The following is a 21,404-nucleotide window of genomic DNA, read 5'->3' as shown; positions in this document are numbered from 1 at the left end:
CGCTTGAAGTGCCTTCCCCAGGTCATCTCTGGTCCTGCTGAATGAACTCGCCTGTCTCACCCCCGGGGCTGGGAGTGGCTGCACTCCATTCACTTAATGCCTTCCACGAAGAGCCCAGGAGGCTGGGAGTTTGCCTTGATCCTCTCTGGCGGGAGAGTGAAGTCCTTTACCAATGAGGCTTTAAATGGTTCCCGCACTGCTGTGGGCGCTAACCCTGCTCCCCGGCGATGGCTGCACCTCTGCTTCCGAGAGTACAAGTGAATGGTATTCAGTGTCGGGGGAAGCTGTGCCATCTTCCCCTGGAGGGCACAGATAGAGCCCTAGTGCTCGGCGCTGTAGCGCTATAGCCCGCAGCTCCTGGAGTGAATCCCACTGCTAGGGAAGGGGATGTCCGAACCTCAGCTGGGGCAATGAATGCTGCACACGTTCACCTCTTAGTCACTAAAGTGAGCCAGTGAGGGTGGGGCCCCCGGGACCCTGTAAGGTGTCACGAATTACATCTTCTCCGCCTCCAGGCTGGGGCTGGAATAGTGAGGTAGGCACAACTCTTTCTTGGCGCTGGCACTAACAGGACCCAAACCGTGTGGACCCCACATGCAGGTGGCACTGACGGGTGCTGCAGTCACCTCGAGCTTCCCAATTCATGAGTCGTAGAGGAGTTTGGGAGCAGGGCCAGATCCCCCCCCCCCCAAGTGAATCAGGTGGTCACCAAGAGCGCCAAACCTTTGGGGGGGGGGGGGGGCAGAAAATCCCACCCGTTCTTGGAAGAAGAAAAGAAGGGCGAGGGGATGCTGACGAAGTGTCCCCCCCCCCCCCTGGAAGCTGAAAGACAATCCGGGGGTTGCCAGCAGCGCCATCCTGCTGGAGAGGGAGGAGAGGCCTGGGAGGAGACTTGATGTTAGGAGAGGAAAATGGAGGAGACTGGGAGGATGGGGAGTAAAGGGAGAGGGGGTACTGGGTGGGTGGAGATGGAGGGGGGGTATTGGATGGGTGTTGGGTAGAGAAAGAGGGGGTACTCGCAGATGGCGGTAAAGAGAGAGTGTGAGGAGGTGGGAGTGGAGAGAGAGTCTATAGGCTTAGCAGGTAGGGGGAGGGGAGGAGAGAAAGTGAGAAGAGGGTGAGAGAGCGCGAGATGGTGCTGGGCAGATGGAAAAGAGGAAGCCAGCAGTGCGGATAGAGGGCAAAAAGACTGGGGTGAAGGAGAGAGAGGAGGAGAGGAAACGCTGGGCAGAGAGAGAGAGAGTGGATGCTGAACACTAGGGGAAGAGAGTAAAGAAGGGAAGAGGAAGCAGGGAGCGGAGGGGAGGGAGGGCAGCAGAGGGGGCGCCAAGGCGTTTCCTCGGTGGAGGGAAGCTGCCTGCGAGGAGGAGGAGGAGTGAGAGTGAGAAGTCGCTATTTCCATTTCTGCAAACTGAGTGCCCTACGAGTGAGAGCTGCAGGGGATCTGCTTCCCTCGGCAGGAAATGCCACAATTTCATATCTGAATTAGGCGGCAATGCTGGCGAGGGCCGGGAGCTGCTCTGAGCTGGCAGCAGCTGAATTGCACCAGGAGCAGGGACTGAGGCAGTGCAAGCAGTGCTTTCGGGCTCGAGGTGGCCACCCACTTTGCCTAATGGAAGTACTGGGCTGCCCTGCTCACCGTGTGAATCGCATATTAACCACAAAAGACTTGCAGGCCAAATGGAAAATGTGCCGAGAAGCAACGCGATGGGTGAAATGGGGCAAAACCAGAACTGACGAGGAGCCCTCTGGTCACCCATGAGCGCCCAGTCCTGGGATTTGAACTCCCAAGTGAAGTCATCTTCAGTTTTTTTTTCTTCTGTTTTATTAATAAGAAAAATAGAACTGCAAACCGCAGCATGTTTTGTGAATTTACTGAATTTCGTACAGCAAGAAACTCAGAGCTTCAGGCAAGCACTGCCCCGATCTGTCCTCGCAGTGCGAAGTCGAACCTGCATCGCGCTCCGCCGGGAGGTTCGTGCATCGCGCGTTCCCCTTCCGACCTTTCCTTCGCACACGCAGAGCTCCTGCTGGCGGCGCGAACAGAGCGAAAGCGCTGCTTTGATCGAAGGAGCCGCGCTCTCCGATGGAGAATAATTAGGGCTCTGGCGAGGACGTGCGTCTCAGCCTCGTCAAACTAATGTAACCCAGGCAGGCAAGTCCCTGCCTGACCATGCAGTCAGCACAGAGATGTTATTTCCCGGTCCCTGGACTTTCAGGCTTTCCAACAGCTAAAGTCTTTTCTGCTGGCATTTGCTTAACTTCTACAGTTCAAGAGAGGGTTCAGGAAAGCGCCAGGGCTCTATGCTGACTGATTCCAGCTTGGAAAACCAATCACATTGCTTGACATAAAAAAAAAAAACCCCCAACAACACGTTTTTATTTATATTCCACTTTTTGTGACACTCCCCAGGCCTTCATATATACAATGGCATGAATCGTCTTATGGACGTCTGTTTGTCCAGAAAAAAAAAAATATCACCATCTCAGGAGAGAGCAGGGCCCTCACTAATCTGAGCCTGAAAGGTGACGAAACCCCCGACCCAGATCCCCACTGCAGGTGATAACACTCCCAGCCCTTTCTTTCAATGACCCTGTGATGAATCCATGCATTTAAATGGCTTAGAATAACTATTGGGAGAGGATTCCATGATGCACCTGCAGAATCAGAATAAGATGAAAATAAAATAAAACAACTGACTTCATTTATAATTAAGCCATGAAGAGATACTGGTAAAGCGGGATTGCTTTTAAATGCAGGAGGGGTGACTCTCCTCCCACCTGGCTCAAATCCACAGTCAGATGGCTAAGTCTTTGAGTCAAGGTTTCTCAGTCCCCTTCAACCTGCTCAAAATCAAACTCCGACTTTTAAAACAAAAAAAAATTCCAACTTATATGAATAGTCATGGCAGTCAAAGATTTAATCTTCATGTATGCCAGATATGTGTGAATCTGGACTGGGCCATGAATGCTGCAGGTGTAGCCGAACTGAGCCATGAAGGATTGCAATGTTACTGGAAGCTGTCGGAGAGGAGGATCCGTCTGACTGATTACTCAGTCTCCCATTAATTGGGCTGGGCTCGGCATTTAATGCAGAGGCTGCCCAGCACATTTTACATCAAGGCAGACGGTCTCCTTCGCTTAACAGGGAATTTTGCTCACCTGCTTTTCCTTTTGTGTCTTCCTTCCACTCTCCAGCTAACGTCCTTACCCTTTCCGTAGCTTTCTCGTTTTCTCTTTCCTTTTTAACACATCTGTTTCTGCATTCAGGGCTCGCCAAACCTGTCCTGGGGAGCCCCATGGCTAGTTGGGTTTTCAAGCTATGCATGACGAGGCATGAAATAAAGTGTGTATCCATCAGGCCCCGGTCTGCGCACATTTATCGCATGCCTAGTCCTGAAAACTCAACTGGTTGTGGGAAACTCTTACCTTCGTTCCCCTATTCTGCTCTCCCTTTCTTTCTGCTCCACACGTCCTCTTCTGTCTTTTTCCTGTTTTCCTTTATCTGTGCCTAACCTATACACCACCTCTGAGCCAGATTTTATGTAACAAGAATTATGCTGCATATCATAACTGAAGCGCTTTGCTGGTTGCTGCTAACACCACACTCCACTATTTTGAAACTTTTTAAAAGGGTTTTTTTTCTATTTTTCACGAGTTCCATGAGGACTTCCAATGGGGTGAAGCTGAATTCTCTCACACATTACAGGCCAGCAGCCGGCTTACAGGGTAGTTGAATATTCTCTCCCTTCCATTCTTCTTAAATGGACCCCCACATGGCTTCAGTGTTGCTGCTCTTGCATGTAACAGGAATACTCAACCCTTTTACAAGGTCACTACTACTGCATATCATGGCAGATCTGTTACTTAAATTATTGCTCCTTTAAATTTAGCAAGAATTGATTGTTAACAGTATTTATAAAAAGCAAGGATGACCGGACAAGATCTGAGCTGGACTTGTTCCCTGCACAATATTCAGAGGCCTTATTTTTAAGACTTTTGACAGAGGCACAGAATGGGACAAGCCTATCTCGTGAATGCTTGCTGTTTAGAGCTAAGGGGTCTATTTTTCAGCGAGATCCCATGGGCACAGACCGGGATGAAGCATACTAGATGATGACAGAGAAAGACCAATTGGCCCATCCAGTCTACCCAGGTACTTCACATTGCAAGGATATATCCCAGCATGCGTGGTTGTTTTTTACTCTTGTCAAATTACATTGGGATCTTTGTAAGGAAATATTACAAACAGGTGGACAGGTGACCCTCTGAAGAGTTAATTTTTTCAAAGTTAATTTTGCTACTGGATTTCTTGTAAGAGCTCATACTGCTCAGTAAACGTGTGTGGGGGGTGCGCTTCTAAATGTATTGTAAAGTGTCTTGCTCTGTTCTTCTTCTCTTTGCAGATGTGCATGAGAGGAAAGAGAGCAGCAGCATTGTGCTCCCTGTCGTCTTTGGTATTATTTGCTTGGTGGGCACCATTGGGAACTGCATTGTGATCTACACCATTAATAAGAAGCCCAAGGGGAATCATAACATAGCGGACATTTTCATAGTGAGCCTCTCCGTCACAGATCTCCTTTTTCTTCTTGGAATGCCCTTCCTTATTCACCAGCTCTTAGGTAATGGGATTTGGCAGTTTGGGGCCACCATGTGCACCCTCATCACAGCACTGGATGCCAACAGCCAATTTGCCAGCACGTATATCCTCACAGCAATGTCCGTTGACCGCTACTTGGCGACGGTCCACCCCATTCGATCTTCATATGTGAGGACGCCGTGTGCTGCAGCTGTGGTGATTATGGTCTTGTGCCTTTTGTCTCTGGTCACCATCATCCCAGTGTTCATGTACACCCAGCTGATTGAGCTGGCTGACGGCAACGCCGGCTGCGGCATCATCTTACCCAACCTTTCCATTGACATCTACTGGTACACACTCTACCAGTTTTTTCTTGCCTTTGTTATTCCTTTTCTTATAATCTGCATCGTTTACATTAAGATCCAAAAGCACATTTCCTGTGTGGTGGTACCGCTACCTCAACGAAACTTCAGGGCTAGAACAAAGAAGATTACCAGAACATCTGTGACCATCTGTTTGGCATTTTTCTTTTGCTGGGCACCTTATTATTTCTTACAGTTGCTTCATCTTAAAGTGGCTCAACCTACAGTCATGTTCCTCTATGCCTACAATGTAGCAATCAGCCTGGGCTATGCAAATAGCTGCATCAACCCTTTTATCTATATCATCTTAAGCGACACCTTCAAAAGGCATTTGGTAAAGGCCGTTTGCCCAGGGCAGCAGGTCAGAAGAAGTGAGAGACATGTCACGAGTGAAGTCAGTCCATCTGTGAGAATCTGCTCTGGACCAACTCAAGAAACATCCTTTAGTATAATGTATTCTCATAACATAGACAATTATATCTCATTGTCTGTCTCAGTTCCTTGAAGTACTCCAAGCTTACCTGCATTGAAAGTGGATTCTTAAGAAGTATCCTTGGCCGGGTCCTCACCAGAAGCTCATTAAGAAATGAGTTTGTGCTTGTTGCTTGATAAAGGCTGACTGGGGCCTTGTTAAAGGAGGTCTAGGGACATAAGGCCACTCTAGGATCTTTTGCCAAACTGGACCTCATGGTGCATTCTAACATTAGCTTTGCTAATTGCAAACATCAAGAAATCAGGTTTTAAGGAAAAGGTGGATGTTTCTGTTGAGAAGAAGTTTAAGGTAAAAATCATATATTTTCTGAAGTACATGCAGTGACCCAGATGAAAAAGCTGCTGTTGCTGTTATTTGCATTGTTATGGACCCAGATTTGGATGTAACATCCTTCCAGAGTTCAAAAAGGAAAGGAGAAACACTTGACTTCTACAGACTGGAATCCTCCTATTATAATTCTGACTTCCAAAAAATTAAAAGTCTTTGTTGAAATGGAATCCTTTGACTTCCAAATAGCAACATGTTGGGGGCCATCATGCTGCTCGAAATCCAGGGGTAACAGGCTGTTATCTTTCTAGTATCAAGTAGGCAATGTTCAGGTACTCAGATTCAATTTTTGTTGCCTGGTTGGACGTAAGTTTGCTGGCATTGCTGATGTACAGTGACTTGAACGCTCTATAATATGTTACTCAATAAATGTCCGACTGTTGCATCATAAAGACTGCAAACCACACCAGTGCTGTCATCCTGCATGTGATTAAACACTGAGGGCACAGAAATTAGCCTGATTTATACTGTGACTTTAGCATATCACTAAGATCTGGACTCTGGAGGGGAATCTTTGGGATAACCGAAAATCTTTTTGTTCTGGATGAAAAGAGCAATCGGATATTCCTGGGTGCTGCTGTTGCACTAGAGCAAGCACTGAATGTCTGAGCTTGAAAGAAGTAGTATATTTCATTCCATATTTGGGGAAACGTTTGGTGTATAAATTGCTGCACTGATAACCAGAAAGTGTTGATATTTTTCCCTGTCACTGTGGAAGCACTGGGCATGGATTCTGATAGAAAGGGGAATGCAGCATTGTAAACAATATGACAGTATTACAACATTTGAAATCAAATCACTCAAGGTCCGGCCTATGGTCCATTGATGCCAAGCATCCTTTCTCTGACAGTGGTCAATTTGGGTTGCTTCAAAGAAGAACTCAATAGCTCCCAATGAGAAGATGCATTCCCTCTTCACTCCTGGAAGTATGAGGTTACATTTCCCAGGACGTCCTGGTCTTTTATAGTGCCAGAGGAGACGCTTATCTGTTTGGGCACAAGAAACCTTGCAGTCCTGTACAACCTGTAAATAGAAGAAATGTATATTTCCTAGATATTTCTAAAACTAGGAGGGATGGATGGATGGAGCTCACTGTTTGGTGTTGCTCTTATTTGTCCTTATAATAGCACAGTTTGGATCTAACTTTGACTCATCATCAGCCTCCATATCCGTACACCCAAGGCTGGAAATACCCTATTGGTCAAAGTAGCTGTCAATCAAAATGACTAAAGCTCTGCCACTGAATTTTCAGTCTGAAGGACCCTCCCCCACCACCAGTCAATTATTTTCTCCTTTCATTTTTTTTTTTTTTAATTTCTTTTCTTGTGTCACAATCTTTCAACATTTTGGCAAGCTAGGAGCACCAGCACTGATTCACATTTAAGTTGCGCTCCGTCTCACAATTTGAATCTGATGTTTGCATAAGATATGTTTGTGTGATAAATGAGTCTAGATAACATTTTTTAAAAAATTGACAAAGTGAGGTCTTACACTCTGGAACTGCTGTCATACTCACTTTTTTTTTTTTTAAATTCTCTCCTTTGCCCTAAACAAAATCTTCACTTATCTAATGGTGAAACCTGGGAAGTATGGGCTACTTTATTCATTTATAAATTACTTGCAATATTGTTTTCTTTGCACAAACAGGTTGTGGTGCCAGTTGGCATCACATCAATACATTGTTTTGCCCACCAGGAAATTGGTTTCAAGAACAGGCCCGGGTTCCCAGGCTCTGCGAAAGCACAGAGAGGATACACGACCACTGAAAATATATAAACATTATCTCTTGAGAGTAATTTTTGTTGGGATGATTACTAGAACATGATTAGCAATAGCACATGAAAAAAAAAGAAAAAGTCCCATTAACCTGTGGTTAACTGCCATAAACACTGGAGGAATGCAGAAGGAATATATTAACTTAAAAAAATACGCATCTGAAAAAGGTTTGTGCATTTGTACTCCATCATGTAATTTGCCATTATGTTGCAGATGTGATAAGTTATTTGGTGTTCACTGTAATATGTTATGAGATCCTCAATTTTGTAACTTTTAAATTCTAATAGTTGTGCATGTAACATCAGAAAAAAAAATTGTGACGGGATCAGATGCGTTGAAATGAACAGTTTAGGCTGCCAGGTTTTCTTGTCATAAGAACATAAGAAATGTCATGCTGAGTTAAACCAAGGTCCATCGAGCCCAGCATCCTGTCTCCAGCAGCAGCAAATCCAGATCACAAGTGCCTGGCACATCCCCCTGCAGCTGATCTGTTTCTTGTATCTCACTCCCAGGGTAAGCGCTGCCTTTCCCAGCTAATAACACTTTATGGACTGTTCCTTCAGGTCCAAGCCTCTTTTGAACCCCATGACATTGGAGCCAGAGGATGCGGTCAAGGCGACTGATTCCAAAGCTTCATTGTGCTTTGAGTGAAAAATGCTCCCTTCAATTTGTTTTACATCTGCCGGTTGCTGGTTTCATGGAGGTGACCCCTGGTCCTAGTGCTGTCCCCTATTTATCCCCTCCACCCCACTTGTGATCTCAATCATATCCCTTCTCAGTCTTCTCGTAGCCCTGATCTGTTTAGGGTTTGTCCATCCCTTTTATTATTTTTGTTGCCTTTCTCTGTACCTTTTCCGTGCTCACTATATCTTTTTAGAGATGGGGTGACCAGAACTTCACACGGTACTGAAGGAGCAGTCGCATGATGGATCTATACAAAAGCATTATGATCTACTCGGTTTTGTTCTCTGTTCCTTTCCATTCAGTTAGCTTTTTTTGGCTGCTGCCACACACCGAGCAGATGATTTCAAGGTATTGTCCACAAGGACACTGAGGTCCTTTTCCTGGTGGTGACTTGAAATACAAAACCTAGTATTGTGTATCTGTAGTTGGGATTATTTTTCCCTACCTGCATTATTTTGTTAAAGGTGATCGTAAAACTCAAGTTTGGTTTACTGATAAGGTTTAAAACCTCCTTTGGCAGCTACTTTATCAAAAGTAATGAATATAATTAAATTAAAAAATTGTAATGCATTTTCCTGAAATCTTGGGAACAATTTTTCTTTATAAATTACTCCAACTATACCAAGGTTTCATATTAGTGAAATAAGTATTGGTAAACGTGTGGTGATATAGATGCACTTCTGAGCTATCAGTCTGCATCAATATCTGCTGCCTCGTGTTACTCCCCACCTAGATATCTCACATGTGTATTCATGAACTATACATGGACTGCTTTCCATGTTTCTGCTCCTTTGTATAGCCTTCCTTTCTGATTCACTAGGCCCTTCAGTTTTCTAAGAATTGAGACACCTAGTACCCAATCTAATCCAAAACAAATTCCACAAATGTTTCGAGTCCAGAAAATTCTCTCTTCCATGGTCCTTCGGAAGTTCTTTTCATTCTTGTCTCAGCTTTCTGCGGATTCCATAGATGATCACCTTTCTAGTTCTTTCCTCTTCTCTCTTTTCTTTAGCTATTGCATTGTGCCAGGCTTTACTGGTAATGGCAATTATTCTTCCTATTTTAGGCTTTCCCCTCGTACATTCACCAGAAAGCCTCGTCTTGTCTCCATTAAACCTTCTTTTTCTTTCATGGCAAGTCATCCTTCATTAAATCCTACAACTCCTCGTCATATCAAAGGTGCATTGCTAAATGTTTGTTATTTAGTCAAGAAATCATCACTTATTTCTGCCTTAATTACCAATCACAGTCTCCATCTGATTTGCTGAACTGAAACCTGGTTCATGCCAGGTGATACTGTCTGACTTCAATCTGTCTGGCCACCAAATTTTGTTTTCTATCATGAAGACTGACCTAAGAAGAAAGGTGCGGGAGTTTACTATCATACTCCACAGTTCTCTTCACCTGAAAGTTCTTTTGCTCAGTTTCACTTCTTTCACCAATTATCTTTTCCTTCAGATTCACAAGCAAACCAAATTCAATCTCTTACTCATGTATCAACCACCTCCAGTGACCAGCAATCGTCTTGAATTAACTAGTCTGATCAATGACTCACTTATTATTACTAGGGGACTTCAGTCTTCATTTTGATGACCTTTCTAAGCCTATTGTGTCTGTTTTCTTCAGCCATTACTGAGCTCTCTCTCTTAAACAATGGATTTATCATCCCACCTATAAGGATAGACACATTATTGATCAGATTTTCTCCACTGAGCAGGCTGAGATACTTATCATACCTCCTTCGTATGGACTGATAATATTTTAATATCTTTTTTTCTTCATCTCGTTTTCTCTTTCTACCACTTCCAGCAGATTGACAAGTTTGCTCAAGTCTTTAATTCCAAAATTGACACTATTAGATCAGTTTTTGACCAACTCAATGTCTCCTTCAGCTTCTACTCTCACTCTTCCATCCTCTTGAGAAGATTATCTTATCCACACCAGCAAATTCTCTTCCTTTAACAAAATCACTCAAGCAAGCTTACAATTAATTTTTGGAAACACTGGTTTCTTCTACTTCATTCAATCCTATTCCAATTAGTTTCATCCTTAATTCTACCCTCAGTCTCTTTTCTCTCTTATTGAATATTAGCAATACCAGCCTTGAAACCTGATATCTTCCTTCTTCACTAAAGTCTGCTATTATTCGGTCTGTTCTTAAAAATAACCTCGATCCTGATCTTCTATCTAATTATAGGCCTAAATCCAATCTACCCATACTCAGTAAAGAAATTGAGAAAGCAGTCCATTTCCAGCTCTCTTCTTTTCTTGATTAAAACTTTTTTGTTTTTCACCCAAAACAATCAGGATACTGCAAAGGTTTTAGCACCAAAATGGCATTGACAGCATTGCAATCTGACGTTAGCCTCAATTTAGACAAAGGTAAAGCAGTACTCATAGTCTTTCTGGACATGAGGCCACTTTCTATATTGTTGACCATCAATTACTCTTAAATTGTCTTTCTGATCTAGGAATGAGAGATCATGCACTTCATTGAACCCGCGTTCAATGTAACTTATCTTTTCTCTCACCTCCTCCAGTAGCCTCCTAGCTACGATTAATATTAAAGTTCTCTTTACCCTTGTTCAATGTAAACCAATATGATATGATACCCATCATGAATGTCTGTATAAAAAAGGTTTAAATACATAAATAAATAAATTGGTTCAAGTCATTCTTAGAAGAAAGATCTTATCAAGTGGCCTGAAACAATGTCACCTCCAGTCCAAGATCTCTTATTTGCGGTGTTCCTCAAGTCTTGGTTTTATCACCCATACTTTTAAATCTCTACCTTGCTCTGCTAGGTACCTTAATTCAAAGCCTTGGTTTTATGTCATATATTTATGCAGATGATATACAGGTTGTCGCTTCAATTGATCTGAATATCCTTAATGCTTTAACTGATCTCAATGTTTGTCTCACCAAGATAGCCTGTTGGTTAAAAGCCTTCAAATGCAAGGTCAATCCCAGCAAGTCTGAATTGCTATGGTTTTTAGGTAAAAGTCACTCTGATCTATTACCTTCTCCAGTTATGAATGGTATCTCTATTCCAGTCCATGAAATTTCTAAAACGCTAGGTGTTTGGTTAGATAGTGATTTATCGTTCAAAGCACATTTTTCTCATTTGATCCTCTTTTTTATCATCTTCAGCTCATCTACAGATGATGTCCTTTTCTTGATACCAATGATCTTAAAACTATAGTAGATGCCTTAGTCCTCAGTAAACTTGATTATTGTAATGCATTTTTTTATGGCCTTACCATGTTCAAAACACTTCTGCGAAAGTCATCTTTGGTAAAACAAACAAACAAACAAACAAAAAACCAACACATGACTATGTCATGCTACTCTTAATAAATCTCCACTGGTTACCTATCTCTGCCTGTATTTCATTTAAAATTGCCTGTTTAACATTCAAGGCATATCGTCAAGGTACACCTTATTTGGCTGCTCTTATTAAACCATATCATCCAAATAGTATTCTCTGGACTATTCACCAAGAATTTACTGACCTTCCCTTCACATAAAGAGATCTGGCTGGAATCCATGAGAGAAAGTTGTTTTACATCTGGAATTCTAAACCCCCTAAGTTTATGGGTTGAAATTGATTAGGGAATCTCTTAAAAGCTTTTTATTTGCTCATGCATTTCAAGGGTCTCTTTATTTTGTTAAGATTTATTTACTTTTATGGTCCATTTAATTTTATGGTTTTATTGTCTATGACATACTGTTTATTTATCTTTTATTATCTATGACATGCTGTTTGTTTTATTGACTATTATTATGTTGTTTTACTTTAAGGTTTATTGTAAATTGCCTTGATTTATTGTAGTAAGAAATGGCAATCAATCAAATCTAATAAATAATAATACTAAATAATAATTACAAACATGCACTGCGGCCAAAAAGCAATGCTCAGAGCATATTTGCAGGGCTGCCAATGCGATTCTACTCTCATATAACAGCTGAATTTTCTTTCTTTACTTGTTTCCAGTAATTTTCTCCTGATTGCCCTATTTGTTTTCTGTGATTTATTAACTATTTGTTACAAGGGGACTTTTGATGGCATCATAACTGTTTTTCCCATCTGTCAGTTTCATTAGTGTGATACAGCGACTGCTAGTTTTATTTTTTTCCTCTTAGGAACTGTTTTAAAATTCCTCATTTTAATGATTTCAAAGTACCTTTGAATTATCACATTGTAGAACTAAAGCAATGACTGCTTGCATTTCAGCTTCTTTTTCTATGAATAAATCCCCTGCGATGTATAAAACTACAGCCCAACTCATGACGTAAAACCTGTGTGTGAAATAATGTGGCTCACATAACTGCATGGTCTTTACCTCATGCATCACTTTATGGGCTTGTGAGCTGAGGAGTGAGTTTGGCAGGGTAGAAGGGGGTAGGGTTGACATCCCATGTCAATTCTGAACATTTCTCATTCCAGCTTTCTTCAGCTGATACCAGAATGAGCCCTTTGGAACTTCATTTATGTAATGTTCTTTTTACACATCAGATTCACCCATGGTGGTTCTCTCCCGCTCATTAATGAAAGTACATATCACTTTGTTGTTTTTATTTGGCTGAACATTGTCTCAGTCTCAAAAGATAAAGCATAGTATTGATGTCAGAAAAGGACCAAATGGTCCATCCAGTCTGCCCAGCAAGCTTCTTATGGGGGTATCTGTCATGCCATGCAGGTTACTCCATGTTTCTCTTAACCCATTATGTCCCAACTTTTTTAAGAAGCTTATCCTCTAAATAGGACATTGGGACATAATGGGTTAAGGGTAGTAACTGTCGTTCCATGCAGTTATTCCCAAGCCTTATGATAACCATAAAACATTTACTGCTAGCAAAATGTTTACTGGGTAATGAGTCTTCTTGAAAATTCAGACAGTGCTGGCATGTTTTGCTTATGGACTTGGTCTTATAGCTGTCCTGTGCTTTTTCCCTTATGTCTGTGTATCAGTACCCCAGACTGTAAAGGTCAGGACCTGTGTTGGTTGTTGTCTGAATCCAATTCCCTTTCCACTCCTACCCCCCTCTCCACCTTCAAAGCAGTGATGCTGCAGTTTCATCAAAAGGATCAAGGTTTATTGGTTAAGGGTAGTAATCCCTTGCCTTCTCTTAAGGGTAGTAACTGTTGCTCTATGCAGGTTACCCTCGTGTTTATCAGTTCCCCTATTATAAAAGTGGGGGCCCCTCATTGGCTATTGTCTGAACCCAGTGCTCCTTTCCCGCTGTTGCTGAAGTGGAGAGCAATGTTGCAGTTGCTTGAAAAGCATAAAGACAGTAACTGCCGCTCCATGCAGGTTACCCCCATGTGCTCTTTTCCTCATTTCCATCCTCGAGCCTTTAGGGATCCACAGTGTTTATCCTAAGTCCCTTTGTCTCAAACTGATCTAGAGCACAGATACAAGAAGTACAAGTACAAACTGCCCACCTAAGATTTAAAGTGGAAATCCACTTCCCATCCTTCTATGAACATGTGCACCCCGTGTGCGTCACACGATGACTATTGGGTAGCTTCTTTATGAAGATAAGGCCCGGCTCAGTGTAGAGTAAGACAAATCAGGCAGCACTTCCCAGGATGTGCTTCGATGTGCCGACCGGGGATGTCAGTCTTACTGTGGTGGTACAATGTCCCGAACACAAGGGTTATTACACTATTGTTCCAGGTTTCCCATGTTACCCACACTCCTCCCATCAAAGTTTCATGCAGACATCATCTGCAGCCAGGGGCAGTGGAATATTGTTTTGTTTGGGGGGGGGGGAGTCGGGTGGGAAGGGCAAACAATGTAATCCCCCATATCTGCTCCCTAGCTGCTGATGCCAGGTAGTGCAAAAGGTTGATCGGGCCATGGCCCACCCTGTCTGCTTCACTGGAAAACATGACGACGAAATTATAAAACAGAAATGTATTCTAAGTCATCTAAAGAAAGGAGTGTGAGAATAACTAACAGGGGTACTTTAAACAATGTTTTAAAACTGACATTTCTGTCATTGACATAGGTACAGCGCATGTTCCATTTTCTGTTTGTTGTTTATTGAAAATAAATTATTTGGTGCCTGGTCCATGACCTCCATCCACTATTTGCTTGCATCTCCTCCCAAAATGTTTTTTTGTGTGTGTGTGCGTGCGTGCGTGTGAGTGCGTGTGTGTGTGTGAGTGCGTGTGTGTGTGTGTGCACGTGCAAGAATGATGCATAATTGTGATTTTAGATCCAGGGCAGCTGACAATACTTTGAAAACCACTTGTAAGGGCAGAGAGAAATGGCCGTAGAGACCAAAGAGAGAGAGAAAGCCATAAGGGCAAATACCAGGAAGAGAAACATCCAAAGGTGGATTTATTTTAATTATGGATCATCATTATATTTAGATCCATTTATGATATGTAATATACTGAAGGAAAACTCTGTCCTGAGGCCCACCTTGGCGATACTGTTAACTCCAAACTTGACTTTTGAGTATTGTCCACCTATTCAGTTACAAACCTGCTCAACACGGCTTATAATAATAATTAATAATGATCCATTTGATGAAGTACACATACATAAACAATGGGACATCACTGGAGCCACTTGGGGAGTAATACAGCCGTACTGATAGTGGTTCCCAGAACATTATTATCTATGTATACTGTTACCTGCATTACAGTACAGCCGTACTGATAGTGGTTCCCACAGCATTTTTATCTATGTATACTGTTACCTGCATTACAGTACGGCCGTACTGATAGTGGTTCCCACAGCATTTTTATCTATGTATACTGTTACCTGCATTACAGTACGGCCGTACTGATAGTGGTTCCCAGAGCATTATTATCTATGTATACTGTTACCTGCATTACAGTACGGTCGTACTCATAGTGGTTCCCAGAGCATTATTATCTATGCATACTGTTACCTGCATTACAGTACGGTCGTACTCATAGTGGTTCCCAGAGCATTATTATCTATGCATACTGTTACCTGCATTACAGTACGGCCGTACAGATAGTGGTTCCCAGAGCATTATTATCTATGCATACTGTTACCTGCATTACAGTACAGCCGTACTGATAGTGGTTCCCACAGCATTTTTATCTATGTATACTGTTACCTGCATTACAGTACGGCCGTACTGATAGTGGTTCCCAGAGCATTATTATCTATGCATACTGTTACCTGCATTACAGTACGGTCGTACTGATAGTGGTTCCCAGAGCATTATTATCTATGCATACTGTTACCTGCATTACAGTACGGTCGTACTGATAGTGGTTCCCAGAGCATTATTATCTATGCATACTGTTACCTGCATTACAGTACGGCCGTACTGATAGTGGTTCCCAGAGCATTATTATCTATGCATACTGTTACCTGCATTACAGTACGGTCGTACTGATAGTGGTTCCCAGAGCATTATTATCTATGCATACTGTTACCTGCATTACAGTACGGCCGTACAGATAGTGGTTCCCAGAGCATTATTATCTATGCATACTGTTACCTGCATTACAGTACGGCCGTACTCATAGTGGTTCCCAGAGCATTATTATCTATGTATACTGTTACCTGCATTACAGTACGGCCGTACTGATAGTGGTTCCCAGAGCATTATTATCTATGTATACTGTTACCTGCATTACAGTACGGCCGTACTGATAGTGGTTCCCAGAGCATTATTATCTATGTATACTGTTACCTGCATTACAGTACGGCCGTACTGATAGTGGTTCCCAGAGCATTATTATCTATGTATACTGTTACCTGCATTACAGTACGGCCGTACTGATAGTGGTTCCCAGAGCATTATTATCTATGTATACTGTTACCTGCATTACAGTACGGCCGTACTGATAGTGGTTCCCAGAGCATTATTATCTATGTATACTGTTACCTGCATTACAGTACGGCCGTACTGATAGTGGTTCCCAGAGCATTATTATTTATGTATACTGTTACCTGCATTACAGTACGGCCGTACTGATAGTGGTTCCCAGAGCATTATTATCTATGTATACTGTTACCTGCATTACAGTACGGTCGTACTCATAGTGGTTCCCAGAGCATTATTATCTATGCATACTGTTACCTGCATTACAGTACGGCCGTACAGATAGTGGTTCCCAGAGCATTATTATCTATCTATGCATACTGTTACCTGCATTACAGTACAGCCGTACTCATAGTGGTTCCCAGAGCATTATTATCTATGTATACTGTTACCTGCATTACAGTACAGCCGTACTGATAGTGGTTCCCAGAGCATTATTATCTATGTATACTGTTACCTGCATTACAGTACGGCCGTACTGATAGTGGTTCCCAGAGCATTATTATCTATGTATACTGTTACCTGCATTACAGTACGGCCATACTGATAATGGTTCCCAGAGCATTATTATCTATGTATACTGTTACCTGCATTACAGTACGGCCGTACTGATAGTGGTTCCCAGAGCATTATTATCTATGTATACTGTTACCTGCATTACAGTACAGTCGTACTGATAGTGGTTCCCAGAGCATTATTATCTATGTATACTGTTACCTGCATTACAGTACGGCCGTACTGATAGTGGTTCCCAGAGCATTATTATCTATGTATACTGTTACCTGCATTACAGTACGGCCGTACTGATAGTGGTTCCCAGAGCATTATTATCTATGCATACTGTTACCTGCATTTCAGTTGGGGCTCGCTTCCATTCCACTAAATTACAGTTCAGATGAATGACCCTTAAAGAATTTCTAAGCAATGGGATGAAAGATACTCAAGAAAGTGCAAACAAACAATAGCAAAAACAATAACAATTTGAATGGGATGTATTAGACAGTAAACTCATTTTTTTAAATTATAATGACAAATGTTTACAAGAGGGTCACAACGTCCAAACCCTGCCCAGCCACTCATGGCAGAGTTTCTCATGGGGCCAGGATAACCTGCAGGGCTGTAAAATAAAACAGTGCATACACCAAACGTTGTGCTCTAAACAGGTAATGGCTTTCACTGAAGAAAATAAAACAATAGATGCAGTACAGATTACAAGAATCCAAAAGCAGGGAAAGTACAGTTCCTTCTGCTGCTTGGTTCAGGCATGCAAGGATCCCTGGGTCTGTCTCTTTAGCCCGAATGGGAAAAGTTGCAGAACCCCTGCTTTTCGTTGGTGGCAGGCTTGCAAGAAGCAGTCCTCTCCAGGCTGTCTGGATTGGAATCCTCCTCAGCAATCTTACAGGAAAACAAGAGAGAGACCCCAGCGGGTTACCTTTCAGACATCTCTCCTGAAAGATTTCCTGGAGCAGATTCTCCTAACCTGGCCTGCCCTGTCACCCCTAAGGAACTCCCCTCTCTGCACAGCACAGGGGGCTCCAGCCGGCCCTCCAGTCCACTGTTCAAACTCATTTTCCAAGGCTGTTAGAAAGATCTGATGCAAGGCTTAATCTGCTCTAATTGTAACTGATGAACAAGAAAGGGCTGTTAGGAAGAGGAAGATGGGGAACAATCATCTCGGGCATTGCTGTGAGGCTCTGTGGCTTTCTTGTCACTTACAGACGGAATATAATAGAAACACAGTTTTTACCAGACTTAAGTAAGTTATTTTTTTCCGGTTGTGAATTCATTTGAGAAAGGTCAGGGAATGGCATTCTGCTGAGAACAGTGGAGAGGATAATTTGAAAACTTTTAAAAGCAAGGCTGCCAGCATAAGCACTTCACAAAGACTTCACAATCTCCATTTCACTCCAATAACCCACATGCATTTTAGGCTATTAAATAACGGTAGTTAGGCCACCATTCCAGAGGCAAGCTGGCATCAATTCTAGCTCTATCACATTCCTTCTATTTTCTATATTGAAATTACATTTTGAGATTACAATAACCAGAATGTACAAAACTTTCAGAGAGAATTCAGTTTAATATCCATGTCTCACAGGCAATCTGATCAGACTTTTGTCCTCTTCCACACCATTTAGGGCAGATTAATAAGATAAACAGGTAATTTTCAATGGGATTAACGCTATGAGAAGTGCCCGCCTTATGGGGTCTTCCACAAGGTGAAGACTTTCACCCACATCAAGAGGAGGAGTTCCCAGGGGCGTGGATCCCATTTTCAAATCCACATGTGCACTTCTACAGGAAAAGCAGTTACAAGGGTCAGCAGGTACGTTTTATCCACAGCAATTCTCAAAGGGAAAGGGCTCGCACAGTTTCCCTTTGGAAGTTCAAGTGGAAAGAGCCCGGTATAAAGTACAGGTGGATTTTGCACTAAGGCGAGCAGTTAGAAAAGTGCCTCCAGTATTTCAACCAGCATGAACAGGGCACCAGATGAAACATACATACAGAGAGATTTTTTTTTCTTTCTATGTGGCAAGATCTAGGAGCCCAGCACGGCCACAGCCTGGCAATTTGGCCCCTCTGGCCAAGTGAAAAAGTGCACCCTCACCCTGTACACAGCATAACATGAGCTAGGACTCCAGTAGGTTTTCTTTCTTTCTTTCTTTTTTAAAATTTAAACCATTGCACTTATTATTCATAATCTATATGGAGAAACATCTGACCTTGGTCCCAAACAAATGACCCTTAGGTCTGTCTGGATGTGAGAAACAGCTTTTTTTGCAGTAGCCTTGGTGCCCCCTAGGGGGCGATGCTTATTGCTGGAGCTATAGGGTTGCTACTGCTCTGCATTAATTTAATACATTTGTGACTAGCTTAGCTTCTGAGAGCCATGATCCTTCCACCCATCAGCTTCAAAATTCAGCACAACTATATTGTTATTAAAAAAGAAAGGTCTCTCCTCTAATTTGTTAACCCTTTTTTTTTGACTTAAGTTTCTCCCCTTCTCTGCTGGGTTTCTTGCTCAATCTGAACCCGAGTTAGGATCTGGCAGGCTAAACCTTTATTCACAACCACCTGGGGATGCCTCCCCCTCCAAAGTTTTATATCCCTTTCAGTGCTGCATCAGTCCTCAGTGGAAGGCCCATGCACCAGGGATCCTTCTGGAACCCTTCCTGGCCCCAAGTACAATTCCTGAGCTGGCTCTCTGCCAGGCAGCCCTGCTGCTCCTCAGCTCTGTGTAAGGCATAGGGAAGGGACTGTGAATCCTGCAGTAAAATGCCAGTGCTAAGCATGAAAAAGCAAAACCCACATTGTGTTACCTGATGTAGCACTGCAGAAGACTGAAGAGCTAATGAAACAGTTCTATTGCTTTGGGATGCACAGGCATGGTTTCTGTCACTTTTTTTAATGCTACTCAGTTTCCTAATCAACACGCTTTTGATTTGGAAAGTTAGCTTACTAATAGCTGTAGGAGTTATGAATGCAAACTGTTATAACAGTACGGGGGTCATTTTCGAAGCATATCACACGTGAAAGGAACCTTTTATGGTGTAGTTATTCGGTGCGAAAGCCGGCAGCCAGCGTACCGCAGTGATGCGATGGCTGCCGGCTTTCGCAGGCCCCCCCCGCCCCCTACCGCTGGACTCTCTAAGGTCTGCAACCTTAGAAAATCCAGCTCTAAGAGGGATAACGGTTTATTATTATCATGTGGATATTGACGTATTTACTGAAACTTAGCTCACGCCCTTTCATGTTGTACTCTTCAATGCTACAGCCCCAGAGATCGGGTATCAACAGAGTTCATAAGAAGGCAACAGACGAGGATTTATTCGTTTCACCAGCACAAGACCTTCACATAATTAGAAGGCTGAGCTCTGTGATGCTTGACATTTGCAAAAAGCTTAATTGAGATCTAGGGTGGAAAAAGCAAGGGAGTCGCGCCTCACAAAACATATGCTTTCCAATAAAATATCCAGCAAACCCTTCAAGAATGGATCAAGCCTCTTGTGGCACCTAATGAAGCTGCAACCCCATCTGAAGATTAAAAAAAGGCCACAGTGCATCATTCAGATCTGGCCCATGCTTCCAGATGACAACTTAATGAAGACCTTCTTGCTCTATTTACTGTATTAAAAAAATCCATCCAATCAAATATAATTTAATAAAGAATGACTTTTTAGATTCATGTACGTTAAGAGGATTCATCAGTATACAGCACAAATTAGCAAAAGAAGACAGCTACATCGACTGCAATTTTCTACAGCCTACTCAAGTTTGGAAATGCTTTAATTAGGGCGAAAAGCAAAAAAATAAAATAAAAATGCTGAATTTCACTCAATTATCTTTCAAAGGTAAAAGTGCTTTTTCTGATCCCAGGAAGGTAAACTACCTGCTCCCGCACTTTCCTGTATACGAAAAATGTGATACGATTCCCACCCACAGGAACAGTATTCAGGATTGATTGTTCCATGTTCTAACAGGGGGTAATCAGCCGCTATTCATGCTGTTTCCAAGCTCTCAAACCTGATTTGGAAGGATGCAGAGGCAGAGCTTATCTATACTGTCCACAGCCAGCCACTCGCCTCCTAGATATGCAGCTTTTGTTTGCCTCTACCCCAAATCCATTAACTCCAGTGGTCTCCCTTTTATATTGTTTTCTTTTCTTTCCAGAGAAAACTATAGGCATTGGTCTACACCACAGTCTCTGACTGGAATGAAATCAGGGGCTGTGCTGGGACATATTGCTTTACTTGTGGAACTACCTAAAAGTAGTCCAGAAGTGACTTCAGAACGGGACTTTTTTCCTATCTACTGTATGTTTGCCCTCTCATCAATAGGTGGGAGCCTCTGGAAGCACTTATTTGGCCTGGCACTCATTAACAGACATAAAAACTGCTTATTTCAGTAACACAAAACAAACTGCAAATGTCTTAGTAAGCTACAGGGCAGGAGGCATTGCTGACATGAAAGGCCAGTGTATCTCCAACAGAACAAAAATCCTCTTCCTGATATTTACATTATAGAATGGAAAGTTGAGGTGCTGGAATTTGCTACTTGATATTTTCCTTTCCTTGAGTCCTGCTACACGAGTCCAGATGCATAAATTTATGGCACCCGTAACTGGAGACAGCAACATCCAGTCTGCTCAGCAAGGTTCTTATGAAGTAACTGCCGCTCCATGCAGGTCGCGCCCACGTTTCTCTTAATGGTAGTATCTGCCGCTCCAAGCAGGTCACCCCCATGTTTCTCTTAATGGTAGTATCTGCTGCTCCATGCAGGTCACCCCCATGTTTCTCTTAATGGTAGTATCTGCTGCTCCATGCAGGTCACCCCCATGTTTCTCTTAATGGTAGTATCTGCT

At 42.7% G+C, this 21,404-nt stretch overlaps 1 protein-coding gene across 1 annotated transcript; it reads left to right on the top strand.

The window, feature by feature from the left end:
- Positions 1-1,022: 1,022 nt before the first annotated feature.
- On the top strand, positions 1,023-5,446 carry LOC115076089 (melanin-concentrating hormone receptor 1-like). The gene is made up of 2 exons (XM_029577207.1): positions 1,023-1,083; positions 4,407-5,446. The coding sequence occupies exons 1-2, from the start codon at positions 1,023-1,025 to the stop codon at positions 5,444-5,446; spliced, it is 1,101 nt and encodes a 366-aa protein (XP_029433067.1).
- The last annotated feature ends 15,958 nt before the right edge of the window (positions 5,447-21,404 follow it).

Source organism: Rhinatrema bivittatum, chromosome 14, assembly GCF_901001135.1.
Source record: "Rhinatrema bivittatum chromosome 14, aRhiBiv1.1, whole genome shotgun sequence".
Lineage (NCBI taxonomy): Eukaryota > Metazoa > Chordata > Amphibia > Gymnophiona > Rhinatrematidae > Rhinatrema > Rhinatrema bivittatum.
Note: the sequence above shows the minus strand (reverse complement) of the source record. Positions and strands in the feature narration are given on the sequence as shown.